The sequence below is a fragment of the Schistocerca serialis genome, chromosome 12 (genome assembly GCF_023864345.2).
Source record: "Schistocerca serialis cubense isolate TAMUIC-IGC-003099 chromosome 12, iqSchSeri2.2, whole genome shotgun sequence".
In the NCBI taxonomy this organism is placed as follows: domain Eukaryota; kingdom Metazoa; phylum Arthropoda; class Insecta; order Orthoptera; family Acrididae; genus Schistocerca; species Schistocerca serialis.
In genome coordinates this window covers 143,093,219-143,108,037 of record NC_064649.1, presented here as the reverse complement: position 1 = coordinate 143,108,037, position 14,819 = coordinate 143,093,219, and the positions used below count along the sequence as shown (strand labels likewise).

Sequence of the window (14,819 nt, the reverse complement as noted above, 5' to 3'; positions counted from 1 at the left end):
ACTTGCTTGACTACCAGCGGCGTACATTGGCCCCACATAATGCCACCCCAAAACAGCAGGGAACCTGCACCTTGCTGCACTCAGTGGACAATGTGTCTGAGGCATTGAGCGTGACCAGGTTGCCTCCAAACATGTCTCCGACTATTGTGTGGTTGAAGACATATGTGACACTCATCGGTGAAGAGAATGTGATTCCATTCCTGAGTGGTCCATTCGGCATGTTGTTAGGCCCATCTGTACCATGCTGCATGGTGTCATGGTTGCAAAGATGGACCTCACCACGGATGTCGGGACTGAAGTTGCGCATCATGCAGCCTATTGAGCACAGTTTGAGTCATAACACGATGTCCTGTGGGTGCATGAAAAGCATTATTCAACACAGTGGTATTGCTCTTAGTGTTCCTCCGAGCCATAAGCCGTAGGTAGCTGTCATCCACTGCAGTAGTAACCCTCGGGTGGCCTGAGCGAGGCATATCATCGACAGTTCCTGTCTCTCTTTATCTCCTCCATGTCCGAACAACAACACTTCAGTTTACTTCCCAGATGCCTGGACACTTCCCTTGTTGAGAGCCCTTCCTGGCACAGATTAACAATGCGGATGTGATCGAACCGTGGTATTGACTGTCTAGGCATTGTTGAACTACAGACAACATGAGCTGTGTACCTTACCTCCTTCCTGGTGGAATGACTGGAACTGATCGGCTGTCAGACCCCCCCTCCCTCCTTCTAATGGGCACTGCTCGTGCATGGTTGTTTACATCTTTTTTGTGGTTTTAGTGAAATCCTGAACAGTCAGAGGGACTGTGTCTGTGATACAATATCCACAGTCAATGTCTGTCTTCGGGAGTTCTGGGAACTGAGGTAATGCAAAACTTTTTTTGATGTGGGTAAATGGTGTACAGTGATGGAATAGCATCTCATAAGCTATACATTTCTGCAGTCAGTGTTAAGTCACGCTTGAGGCGGTGTAAAGAGTGACGCCACTGGACAGTTAATGGCTGGAAAATAGCGGTTTAGAGTGATGAATGACACTGTACCCAATCGCAGTCTGGTGAAAGGGTTTGGGTTTGGCGAATGCCTGTAGTCTGCCATCATGTGTAGTGCCAACAGTAGAGTACGGAGGAGCTGGTATGATGGTATGGGTAGATTCTTCACAATTATTGTGTCCCCCCCCCCCCCCCCCCCCCTCCCATTATGCCTAAGAAAGTGCTTGATGCAGGACATGAACACATTTTACAGCATTTCGTACTGAGGACAGTAGAGGAACGGTTTGGAGACGACGGTTGTGTCAGTGTGACAATCTACCCGTCAGTAAAGCAGCGTCTGTGAGGAAATGGTTTGTGGACAATAACATTCCTGAAATGTAGATGCAGAAATGGACTCTCTTGCCCAGAGTCCTGACCTGAACCCAATGGAACACCTCTGGGCTCGGTTAAAACATCGACTTCAATACAGACCGAAACGGCTAACTTCACTATCTTCTCTGGTTTTGGCTCTTGAGAATAAGAATGGGCTGCTACTCCTCCATAAGCATTCCGACGCATCACTGAAAGTGACCCCAGTGCAGTTCAACCCATCATACAATGAGTTGCCAAAACTCACGGGATAGTGATATGCACGTGTATATATGGCAGTAGTATCATGTACTTGAGGTATAAAAGCGCAATGCATTGGCAGAGCTGTAGTTTGTACTCAGGAGATAACGTGTAAAACAGTTTCTGATGTGATTTAAGCCACATGGTGGGAATTAACAGACTTTGAATATATGCAACATTCCATTTTGGAAATTGTTACATAATTCAATAGTCTGAGATCTGCAGTGTCAGTTGTGTGTCGAGAATACCAAGTTTCAGGCATCACCTCTCATCACGGGCAATGCAGTGGCTGACAGCCTACTCTTAACGACCGAGAGCAACAATGTTTGCGTAGAGTCATCAGTGCTGACAGGCAAGCAAACTGCATGAAATAATCGCAGTAATCAATACAGGACATACAACGAACATATCCATTAGGACAATGCGGCAAAATTCGGCATTAATGGGCTACGGCAGCAGACGACCGACATAAGTGCCTTTGCTATCAGCACGACATCGTCTGTAGCGACTCTCCTCAGCACGTGACCTGAGATGATTGGTAAACCGATGCCTGGTCAGATAAGTTCAGATTTCAGTTTCTAAGAGCTGATGGTGGGGTTCAAGTGTGGCATAGACCCCATGAAACTGTGGAGCTATGTTGTCAACAAGGCACTGTGCAAGCTGGTAGTGGCTTCATAATGGCAGGGGCTGTCCTCTGCTCAGAGTGAACCGATCATTGACTGGAAATGGTTACGTTCAGCTACTTGGAGGTGATTTCCAGTCATTTGTGGACTTCAGGTCCCCAAACGACGGTGGAGTTCTTACAGGTGACAATGCGCCAGGTCGCCAGCCCACAGTTGTTCTCGATTGGTTTGAAAAACATTCTGGACAGTTCGAGCCTGCGATTTGGTCATCCAGATTGCCCGACAAGAATCCCATCGAACATTTATGTGACTTAGTTGAGAGGTCAGTTTGTGCCAACAATCCTACTCTGGCAACACTTACGTGATTGTGGACAGTATAGAGGCAGCACGGTCCAGTGTTTCTGCGGGGGACTTCCAATGACTTGTTTAAGCTGTACCAGGTCGAGTTGCTGAACTACGCCCAGTAAAAGGTGGTCTGACATGATATTAATGGTTATCACATGACTCTTGTCACCGCAGTGTGTAAGTGATGGGTAGAACAACCCGTATTTTTCGTGGATGCTCCTGCAGTTAACTAATAACAAACAGACATTTTATTTCTGTGATCAGCTATGATTGAACATTCACTCTGTACCTAATGGAGCTGACATTCTTTCCTCTCTGAATTTAGTACAAAATTCACTGAACTCTCAAAAGAATTTCTGTGTCCCAAACATCTCAGATGTAATTCTCTGCCCTAGTAGCCCCTCCCTGCTGGTAGTTCATGTACTGCTCGCTTGACGTATGAGGTGCGTTCAATAAGTAATGTAACACATTTATTTTCTCTGCCAATTTCAGTTGAAAAGATGCAGAATATGTTGTGGGACTCGTGGAATATTCACACTTCAGCCCCATTAGTTTCATGAAGTTTCAGTCGGCTGTGGCACTATGTGTAGCCTTCAAAATAGTGTCTGTAATGGAGGTGCATTCCAAGCAGAGAGCTGCCACTGAGTTTTTTGTGGGCAGAAAACAGGAGCATCACAGATATTCATAGGCGCTTACAGAATGCTTTCGCTGGGTCCTTTGCTGCATAACAGAGGATTGTAAAGAGCGACAAAGTGCCATCTGTGCTGAGTTGCTTGTACATTAACAGGATGGCTGGTTTGAACCAACATTGTCCCGAATGCGAGTCCAGTATGCAAGACAAGGAAGAATACGAATGTTACTGCTCATCGTTTAAATCACAGCAATTTAAGTGTCATCTTAGATCCTCATTAATCATGGCCCTTGTCATTGGTGGGAAGGCTTGCGTGCCTCAACAATACAGATAGCCGTACCGTAGGTGCAACCACAACGGAGGGCAGACAAACATGTGGTTCCTGAAGAGGGGCAGCAGCCTTTTCAGTAGTTGCAGGGGCAACAGTCTGGATGATTGACTGACCTGGCCTTGTAACACTAACCAAAATGGCCTTTCTGTGCTGGTACTGTGAACGGCTGAAAGCAAGGGGAAACTACAGCCGTAATTTTTCCCGAGGACATGCAGCTTTACTGTATGGCACAGGATAGAGTAGCATGGATAGCTGCATCAAACCAATCTCTGGACTGAAGACCACAACAACAACAACAACAACAACAACAGTGTGGAACATTATCACAGGCAATGAAATGTGGGTTCATTACTTTGAACAAATGCTACTCCATTTCTCCTCAGAAGAAACACTTCAAAGCCTTACCCTGAGCCGGTAAAGCCATGGTGACTGTCTTCTGTGACTGGAGAAGTGGCTATTCTGCTTGATATCATCCCATGGTGCAATGATCAACTCTGAAATGTATAGTGCTACCCACAGGGAAATGAAGAAACAGCTTCAGCACGTTCATTGCCACAAAAATGCAGTGAAACTTCTGCTTCTCCATGACAACACAAGACCTCACACAGCCCTGTGCACCCGAGAGGAGTTCACAAAATTTCATTGGACTGTTCTTCCACACCCACCCACTGGCCCGGATCTCCCATCTTTCTAGTTACATCTGTCTGACGCAATGAAGGATGCACTCTGCAGTGAGCACTATGTGGATGACGGGGAGGTTACTGACGCAGCAAGATGTCTGTTCTGATGTCAACCAGTAGAGTGGTACTCTGCAGGCATACAGGTCCACCTAGCAAGCTGGCACATGGCACTGAACAGAGATTATGTTGTAAAATAGGGTATTGTAGCCAAATTATTTATTTATTTAACCTGATCAGATTAGGGCCATCAGGCCCTCTCTTACATCGGACCAGTGTTCCACACATGCAGCCTTTCACACATCAGAGTTACACCATGAAAATAGTTTAAATAAGAAAATTAGATTACTCTAGTGACAATACGATTAAAGAGTAATGACTAAGACCTAATAAAGTAAGTGCTGGCAGTATTTTTACAACAGGTGCTATACACACAAATTATGATCAAAGCAATAATAGTAACAGTAAAAAAAGATCAAATAATAATGATAAACATGAGAAAAATTGGCAATAGTAATGAAGATTTGTGCAGATGTACATTAATATCTTGGTGTGTAAAGTAGATGTTTACTAGTATAGCGAGTTTTGGGGAAGGGAGATTTAAGGAGGGGGAAAGAGGGAAGTAATGAGGTGAAGTGCATTCATGTACAGAGGAAGCCATTACTGTTGCTTAAGTAAATATGTCATTAACTGTTTTTTGAAGCTGGACATGTTTTTAAGTTCTCTAACATAACGAGGTAGGTTATTCCAGAGTCGTGCTCCCGCTACTGTAAAGGACTTGGAGAAGGTGACTGAGCGATGCAGTGTAAAAGAGAGGATTTTATTGTGATGGGAATGTGTGTTTCTGTCATGTTGTTCTGACATAAGCATTAAGGACGAGGAGAGATATGAGGGACAGTGTACATTTATAAGGCAGTAGATGAGACAGAGTGTATGGAAATCTCTGCGTTTGTCTGCACGCAGCCAGGACAATTTTGCATGTGCTGATGAAATGTGATCATAAAGTCAAACATCACAGATATATCAGACGCAGGCATTCATGACCAGTTCCAGACGTCGCGAATTTTCCTGAGAGAGGCCTTTTAGGATAATAACGCTGTAGTCAATGATTGGGAATAAGGGGGAATAATACAGTGTATTGGAATCCTGAATAAAACTAACCTGCTTTTAGAAAAAAAATGCGTTGCCTTACTTATCGAGTGCCCCTCGTATTAAGAGGAGACCTACAATCCTCCACCCTATAGCAGAAGTCGAGATATCCTTACCTGTATCGTAAGAGAATCATCTGAATGTCTAGTTTGAACTCTCCTTTTGCCTCCAAACCAGAGGGCCGCAATCAATTCTTGGAAATGGTGCTGCACAATGCTAGCTCAGCTTCCACCCCAATTTTGAGATTAGACACCTCATCATTGAAGCCAGCTACCTGTCTGAACTTATGTGGCAGGCGTCCTCCGTGCCAGCACAGGCTACAAGTAGTCAGTTATCCCCAGTGGTTTGCGGAGTATGGGTATAGATGTAGATTTCCTGCTACACTTAAGGGGATATTGTGATTTACACAGTTTTTGACTGCCCACAGAATATACACCAGTAGCTTGTAATTTATAATTTGATGAAATACACTTAGGTGATAAGTCTTGGGATAGTGATTAGCACATTTGCAGGTGGCGATAGTATTGTGTACATGAGGCATAAAAGGACAGTGCATTGATGGAGCTCTAAATTTTACTCAGATGATTCATTTGAAAATGTTCCCGACAAGATTATGGCTGCACAACAGGAATTAACAGACTTTGAATGCGGAATGAAAGTGGGAGTTATATGTATGGGGATACTCCATTCCATAAATTATTAGGAAATTCAATATTCTGAGATCTGTGGTGTCAAGAGTGTGCTGCGAATACCAAGTTCCAGGCATTAACTCTCACCAGACACATTGCAGTGGCTGACGGCCTTCACTTAACGATCGAGAGGAGCGACATTTGCCTAGAGTTGTCAGTATTAATAGACAAGTGACACTGCTTCAAATAACCACAGAAATCAATGTGGGATGTACGACTAATGTATCCGTCAAGACAGCGCGGCAAAATTTGGTGTTAATGGACTGTGGCAGCAGAAAACTGACACAAGTGCTTTGAACAGCACAACATTCCCCAGAATGCCTGTCCTGGACTTGTGACCAGACCCAAGATGACTGGAAAACTGTGGCCGAGTCAGATGAGTCCAGATTTCAGTTAGTAAGAGCTGGTGGTGTGGTTAGATTGTGGCATAGACCCCACAAAGCTGTGGGCTCAAGTTGTCAACAAGTCACTGTGCAAGCTCATGGTGGCTGCATAATGGTGAGGGCTGTCCTCTGGCAAACTGAATTATCATTGACTGGAAGTGATGATGTTTGGCTACTCGGAGACCATTAACATCCATCATGGACTTCATGTTGTCAAACAGTGATGGAATTTTCATCGATGACAATACGCCATATCGTTGCCCAAATTGCTCGTTACTGGTTTGAAAAATATTCTGGACAGTTCGAGCTAATGATTCGGCCACTCAGATAGCCTCACATGAATCTCATTGAACATTTACGAGACATAATCGAGAGGTCAGTTTGTGCAAAAATCTTACCCTGGCAACACTTTTACAACTATGGGCAGTGTAGAAGCAGCATAGCTCAATATTTCTGCTGGGGACTTTCGATGACGACTTGTCGAGTCCTTGCCACTACAAGTTGCTGCGTGGGCAAAAGGAGGGCTGACACAATATTATGAGACACCTCATTGTAAGTACACTACTGGACATTAAAATTGCTACACCGCAAAGATGACATGCTACAGATGCGAAATTTAACTGACAGGAAGAAGATGCTGTGATATGCAAATGAAGAGCTTTTCAGAGCATTCACACAAGGTTGGCGCCGGTGGTGACACCTACAACATGCTGACATGAGGAAAGTTTCCAACAGATTTCTCATACACAAACAGCAGTTGACCGGTGTTGCCTGGTGAAACGTTGTTGTGATGCCTCGTGTAAGGAGGAGAAATCCGTACTGTCACGTTTCTGGCTTTGATAAAGGTTGGATTGTAGCCTATCGCGATTGCGATTTATCGTATTGCGATATTGCTGCTCGCATTGGTCAAGATCCAGTGACTGTTAGCAGAATATGGAATCGGTGGGTTCAGGAGTGTAATAAGGAACGCCGTGCTGGATCCCAACGGCCTCGTATCAGTAGCAGTCGAGATGACAGGCATCTTATCCACATGGCTGTAATGGACCGTACAGCCACGTTTCGATCCCTCAGTCAACAGATGGGGACGTTTGCAAGACAACAACCATTTGCACAAACAGTTCGACAACGTTTGCAGCAGCACGGACTATCAGCTCGGAGACCCTGGCTGCAGTTACCCTTGACGCTGCATCACAGGCAGGAGCGCCTGTGATGGTGTACTCGACGACAAACCTGGGCGCACGAATGGCAAAACGTCATTTTTTCAGATGAATCCAGGTTCTGTTTACAGCATCATGATGGTCGCATCCGTGTTTGGCGACATTGCGGTGAACGCACATTGGAAGCGTGTATTCGTCATTGCCATACTGGCGTATCACCCGGCGTGATGGTATGGGGTGCCATTGGTTACACGTCTTGGTCACCTCCTGTTCGCATTGATGGCACTTTGAACAGTGGATGTTACATTTCAGATGTGTTACCACCCGTGGCTCTACCCTTCATTCGATCCCTGCGAAACCCTACATTTCAGCAGGATAATGCACGACCACATGTAGCAGGTCCTGTATGGGCCTTTCTGGATACAGAAAATGACTGGTGCCCTGGCCAGCACATTCTCCAGTTCTCTCACCAATTGAAAACGTCTGATCAATGGTGGCCGAGCAACTGGCTTGTCACAATACGCCAGTCACTACTCTTGATGAACTGTGGTATCGTGCTGAAGCTGCATGGGCAGCTGTACCTGTACTCGCCATCCAAGCTCTGTTTGACTCAATGCCCAGGCGTATCGAGGCCATTATTACGGTCAGAGGTGGTTCTTCTCGGTACTGATTTCTCAGGATCTATGCACCCAAATTGCGTGAAAATGTAATCACATACCAGTTCTAGTATAGTATATTTGTCCAATGAATACCTGTTTATCGTCTGCATTTCTTCTTGGCATAGCAATTTTAATGGTCAGTAGTGTATATTCTACTGTATGTGTAAATAGGCTTCTCAGTATCGTAACCCTGTAGAAATCCAGACAACAACTTTGTCAATATACGCTGCCTGAGAAAAAATGTGAAGCATGCAGAAGACACAGTCAGATTTCACTGTAACATCATACCTACACTCACCATTGGAGGGTACATAAATGGTTTAGCTATGGAATTCTCCATAACAGGCAGAAGGTCCGGAAGAGTCCATTAGTGTTGTTTGTGTTTATTGTTGTTACCAGGGTTGGTAGGATACCAAGAGGAATGAACAGTGTCGGATGTTGAGCGGTAACTATGAAGGACACAGAGAGGCTGAGTACTTGTGAGAAACATCATTATCGGCACCTGGTAGAGTTTCAAAAGAGGCCTCATTGTAGGTCTCCATTTGTGTGATTGGTTGAAATGGGCAATATACAGATTTGTGGGGAGTTCAGAAGCAATAGTGGCCCCATGTCAGACTGCACGGAAAGGTGAGAGCAGTTGTACTCGACACCTCAGTTCTGGTCGACCACACCTGACAATGACAACGTAGTGTTGCTGTATAATGTACTGAGTGTATTGTAACTTCTCGACGTCTGTGCCTGCTGTAGCAGCCCTTTTTCTGTTTTCGCTTTTTCATCTAATAGGTGAAAGTTTGATTTTATTTTTTACGCATTGACTGTCATTGAAGGGTTTTACTTTCATTTAATATTGTCTCAGCTAAGTATCAGTTTGATTACTTTTAAAACCCAATGTTAAATGTGGGTCGCTACACGTATAGTCTTCCAACTCTGAGAGAAAAAATCTTTAGTAGCTTCACTACCAATGTTTACAGACGATGATACTTTAACCTTTCATTCAATTGTTTTAGTTACAAATAGCTAGTTAGTTGATCTTGGCATAGATTACGTAACCTTAACGTTTATTAACCTAAGTGAAATTAATGTTCAAGACTTGTATTATGTTTCAAATTAACAACGTCAGTTTATTGACAAGAATGATTAATAAATAGGTTCACTCATACGATCTCATTCAAAGAAGTTCTTTAATTAGATGTCTAAGTAGGATTCCCGCTAGTATCAGAGATGTTAGATAATATCCTGTCACTTTCTGTAAATAAGTTATTTCTATTTAATATCCGCAAACTGTCATTAACTACGATCACTAGTCACGTGAAGTTAAAGTTTCCCACTATCACAATTCAAAGTCCGAATCCAGTTAAAATTCTCAATTCAGTAAAGCGTTTAAATATTCACACGAATTGACATTAAAGCCAAAGAGGTTACTATTCACCTTCCCGTTTATCTAATCTGATAAATGTCCAAATTAAAGTCTCGAATTGACAATCCTCAAAAACAATCTTGTCACGATCTATTCTTGATCCCTGTTTAATAAAGTCCCAATTGTTGTTCGCTAAAGCTGTACGTCCTAAATAACTTTGGAACTAGAACAGATTAGAGACTGGAGTATCGTAATTACAACATATGGCTATTTATACTTTAATAAACACTATCTTTGGTGTCCCAGACCTACGTTCTATGACTATAATATTGATTTTCTTATGTATTGGAATAACTAATATTTTAATATTTTCTACTGTTTTTTCCCCCTTCCCATGTGTCTAAAATTTATAATTAAATTTTCCTTTTCTTTTCTTTTGCTTTCTATACTAGGTATTTCCCTCTATTTGCTTTTTATTTATTTTTCGTAATTACTACTTGTGGAGGGACTTGGGTCATTTTGTGAATTGATATTTTAAGGACATGGGAGCTAATTTGGGAGCTATTTTTGTTTTTTCAACACCAAGAGGTGCTGTACGTGTTACACTGCCTTCTGAGAGCAGGTAATGCAGTTACTGCAATATTCTGTGTCGGCTCACATAATTAGTTGAAGAAACACGTGAACTAGGGAACGACTGATCCCATATAAAGGCAACCGTTAAAACTAGAATACAAATGGTTGCTTTTGGAGTGGTGCCGTGATTGGGAACTGTTGACTGCTGACGAATGGCACCGTATTGTGTTCGGTGAGAATCGCAACTCTGCTCTACTCCGGATGACAATCGTCAGTGAGTGACCTGGGGAGAGGTCCCACTGCCCCAGTGCTTCAGAGAGGCACAGCCAGCTGTGTTACTCTCGATATCACGGTGTGGGGGGCTGTTGGGTATGACTTCAGATCACAGCCTGGTAGTGAATGAGGAAACTCAGACAGCACAACAGTACATTGCAGGCATCCTCATTCTCGTGTGTTACCTCCCGTGCGACAGTATTGCGGTGCCATTTTCAACAGGACAATGCTTGTCCACAGATGGCACGCGTCTCAGTGAACTGTGAGTGTGGCGCTTAAGTACTCCCATGGATTCAAGATCCCCAGGTCTATTCCCAAGAGGTCATCTGTGGGATCAGCTTGTTACTTAGTGAGATTTGTGTTCACAGATTGCTTTGCATGATGGATTGTAATGATGTGGAACGAGTCATTTTACATTCACATCATTGTACATATTGTTACATTCTAAACATTTCAAGTTAGTTTATATGTACAACTGTTGGGAGTTAGTAAGCTCTACACTTTACAGTAACAGAAATTCTTCTACAGAATAAAAGCTGTCAAGGAGAAACTTTCTCAGTTTGTTTTCAAATTTTACTTTGCTGTCTGTCAGACATTTTATATCACTAGGTATGTGATCAAAAATTGTTGTTGTAGCATTGTGCACTCCTTTTTGTGCTAAAGACAACCTTAATGTGGAGTGATGAACATAATTTTTCCTTCTGGTATTGTAATTACCAGTTGTACCGGTATGAAATGAGCGTTTTTTGTGAAAATGAAACACTAATTTTGAATTGAAAAGTAAAAACATTTTATTCCAAGTACTTACCATTGCTTTCCATACATTTTGACCACTTCTCTGGCAATTTGTGGACACCACACCAATAGGAATGTTCGTCTTTTGAAGCAAACCAAGCAGACACCCGATTTTCGACTTTTTCGTACGAATCATTAGTGTTCCTCAGCCAATGCGTGTCCCATTTATGAAAACAAATAGTAGTCAGAAGGGGCCAAGTCTGGTGAATACGGCGGGTGGGGTAGCAGCTCCCAGTCGAGTATTTTGATTGTATCCTGAACCAGCTTTGCTTTGTGTGCAGGTGCATTGTCGTGTAAAAAAATTACTTTGCCATGTCTTCTGGCCCATTCTGGTCTTTTTTCGATCAATGCATAGTTCAAATTGATCATTTGTTGTCTGTAGCGATTAGTATTCACAGTTACACCGGGTTTTACAAGCTCATGATACACCACACCTTTCTGATCCCACCAAACACAGAGCATTGTCTTCTTGCTGATTCGATTTGGTTTTGCAGTCGATGTTGATGGTTGTCCCGGATTAACCCATGTTTTTTCCCTTTTAGGATTCTTAAAATAAATCCATTTTTCATCGCCAGTAACAATTCCATGCAAAATTGATTTTTTTTTTCATGTCTTTGAAGCAAAATTTGACAAATGGTTTTTTGGTTTTCCACCTGTCTTTCATTCAATTCATGTGGCACCCATTTCCCACACTTTTGGATCTTTCCCATAGCTTTCAAACGGTTAGAAATTGTTTGTTGTGCAACATTTAGCATTGTTGCCATTTGCTTCTGACTCAAAGTATCATCTTCATCCAATATTGCTTGCAATTCGGCGTCTTCGAACTTTTTTGGTGGTCTTCCACGTTCTTCCTTTCTTACATCAAAATCATTATTTCTGAACTGTTGAAACCATCTTTCACATGTTGCTTCTGATAGAGCACGATCACCATATGCCTCGACAAGCATTCGATGCGAGTCCGCAGCACTTTTTTTTTCAAATGAAAACAAAAAATTAATGCTTTCTGCAAATCATCACTTTCTGGAACAAAATTCGACATTGTTAAGATGATGAAAACATATGATGTTGTTTGTTCCATGACTTGATGTATACTAAATATCTTTGACTGATGTCATACCAACCAAACAAAAAAAAAATTAAGGCTTGTTCACAACAAATGTTCCCTATCAACACATTTGTATCTTAACGCTCATTTCATACCAATACACCTGGTATATACATCATTCTTCGTTTTGATCTGTAGTGGATTATTCACAACAAACATCATGAGGGAATAAATATACTTTGAATCAGTAGTCAGAATGTCTAAGTCCTTAAACAGATGTCTACAAGATGACTGTGGGTGAGCACAACATATTCTTACAGCATGTTTTTGCCCAGTGACGATTTCATTCCTTTCTTGGACATCAATTGTGTCCCAGTGGCAGCATACGGCATATCGAGGACCAGTTACGGCAGTTGTCGGCCAGTTTGCCTCGAGAGAGGATATAACTGCTTTATGACACCCTTCCCAAATGAAGCAGTGCACGCATCTAAGCCCGATGCGGTGCATTTCATACTGTCAAGTTTGACTTGATTTTGTAATCGCTGAAATAACTTCAAATACTCTCTCAAACTGTGAAGTTTCATTTTCCCTTCCGTTCCAGGTGCTGCACTGTTTTTGTCAGACTATGTATATGTGCAGTCAGGATGTTAAGTAGCTGCTTGCAATTACCTTTTTGATAATTTTACTGAATATGTATTGTTTATTCTTGCATTATGACTTTTCTACACCTTTGAGGTTTCCCACGCTACATATCTGTGGAAGAAAAAGTGTATCTAATGTATGCACATCACATTAATATGTTGCTTTTTTTCGTATCCTGGAGCTAGCAATTATGAAAAGTAAAAAGGGATACATTTCAATTTTGATTGACTTTGAATATGTTCTGGCAGAGTTCATAATAAGACCCACACATTTTTTTTTAATTGCTGCCCAAACAACACCCCATTGAAAAATCAGACCATTCAGAACAATTCTACACCTTATTATTGTACAGATTTACAGTAATGTTATGGCAATAATGAATTAAACAATGGAAAATCCTGGATGGAATGTAACAATATTATAGGAGGAAAGTTGCTACTCACCGTATAGCGGAGATGCTGAGTAGTAATAGGCACAACAAAAAGATTCACACAATTGCCTTTGCTTGCTTTTGTGTGTGTGTGTGTGTGTGTGCGCGCGCGCAACTTTCCTCCTATAATATTGTTACAGCAATAATGTATAGACAATTTCAAATGTAACATTCTTAAATATGAAAAGTTTACAACATGTAAACAAAAAATACACCAAATATAGACCTAAAAAAGAAATCACAAATATAGTGTGTGAAGAACATACATTTATAGTGCACTTATCCGGGAAAGACTCATTAAACAACCCATCATGACAATTGGCATTGAAGCAGACACACTTCGGGCACCGGTACAATGATATAGATATATTTCTAGCTTATTTCTGACAAATGTATCTTTAGAATACCACTTCATCACATAAGACTGAATTTGCTATTAATGATACTATGTGTTTTGCTATTAGTCAGATGTCAAATTGAAAAGCTAAACAGTGGGGAGAGGGAATAAAAAAAAAAAAAAAAAATCATCAAATCTAGGTGTGCTGTTTTAATGTATGTTAAAAACCTCAGAACTTTTATTTAATTATTTTTATAGCTGTTGCTATTTCAGTGGCATTGTTTCAGAATATTAAACTCAGTTTTTCTCAAGGGGGTGTTTCATCCCCATAATGGGTGCACAGACACACATAAAAAAGTATCTCTTATTTTGTTCTCTGCTATAATATATTCAAAGCTGATTAAAATTTAAGTGTATCCCTTGTGTAGGTTTACCTTTTAATTGTTTGAAAATCTTAGCAATATGATTTTTTTTTTCATTTAGAGTTCAGTGTATACACTCAAAAATTTGGAATATTCATTCACAATTGTTCATGTCTATATTAACTGCTTGTATTATTCTACTTCTCTTACAGAACTCAGTATACTGTTTGTAAATTTTCAGTCACTTAATAATTCTGGCAGTTGCGAGTAAGTTGTGTTGCTCTGTTAAACAGGAGCATTGTCCCTCTGCTGGTGAAGTGTGCTAACACCCTGGAATACCTGCAGCTGAATACGTACGACGTTGTAGACGGAGAAGATTTGGAAGCATTCAGGGCACTGGGACGACTTCACAACTTGCGAGATCTTGTCTTCGATATGATACACAAACGGATACCACACATAATTCCTGTGCCATTTATGTAAGTCCTCTTTCCATTGTATTGGAAGTAAGAGTGAATTCTTTGAGACTATTTTTGTCAACTGTGTAAAATGTTGTGTGCTCTCATGTACGTCTAGGACCAGCCATTAAAACTGCAGCAGCAGTAAGTATAGCGAGTAATGGTATTCTGCTTATTGTGTGCATACATTGATGTGACAATAATTGTGCGATATCTCTTGATATCAGGTCAGATCTCTTTCTGACCGGTGTAGTGTTGCAACCCGCTGTGACATAGACGACAAGAAAGTCCCCTGCTGAAATATTGAG

The 14,819-nt window shown here is 41.7% G+C and overlaps 1 protein-coding gene across 2 annotated transcripts in view; it reads left to right on the top strand.

Moving 5' to 3' along the window:
* LOC126427906 (uncharacterized) overlaps positions 1-14,819 on the top strand; it is a 118,481-nt gene that overhangs the window by 42,738 nt on the left and 60,924 nt on the right. For both annotated transcript variants that reach the window (XM_050089794.1, XM_050089795.1), the window contains one exon: positions 14,347-14,532. In XM_050089794.1, the coding sequence (XP_049945751.1) occupies positions 14,347-14,532 (186 nt within the window). The remainder of the gene's footprint in view (positions 1-14,346; positions 14,533-14,819) is intronic.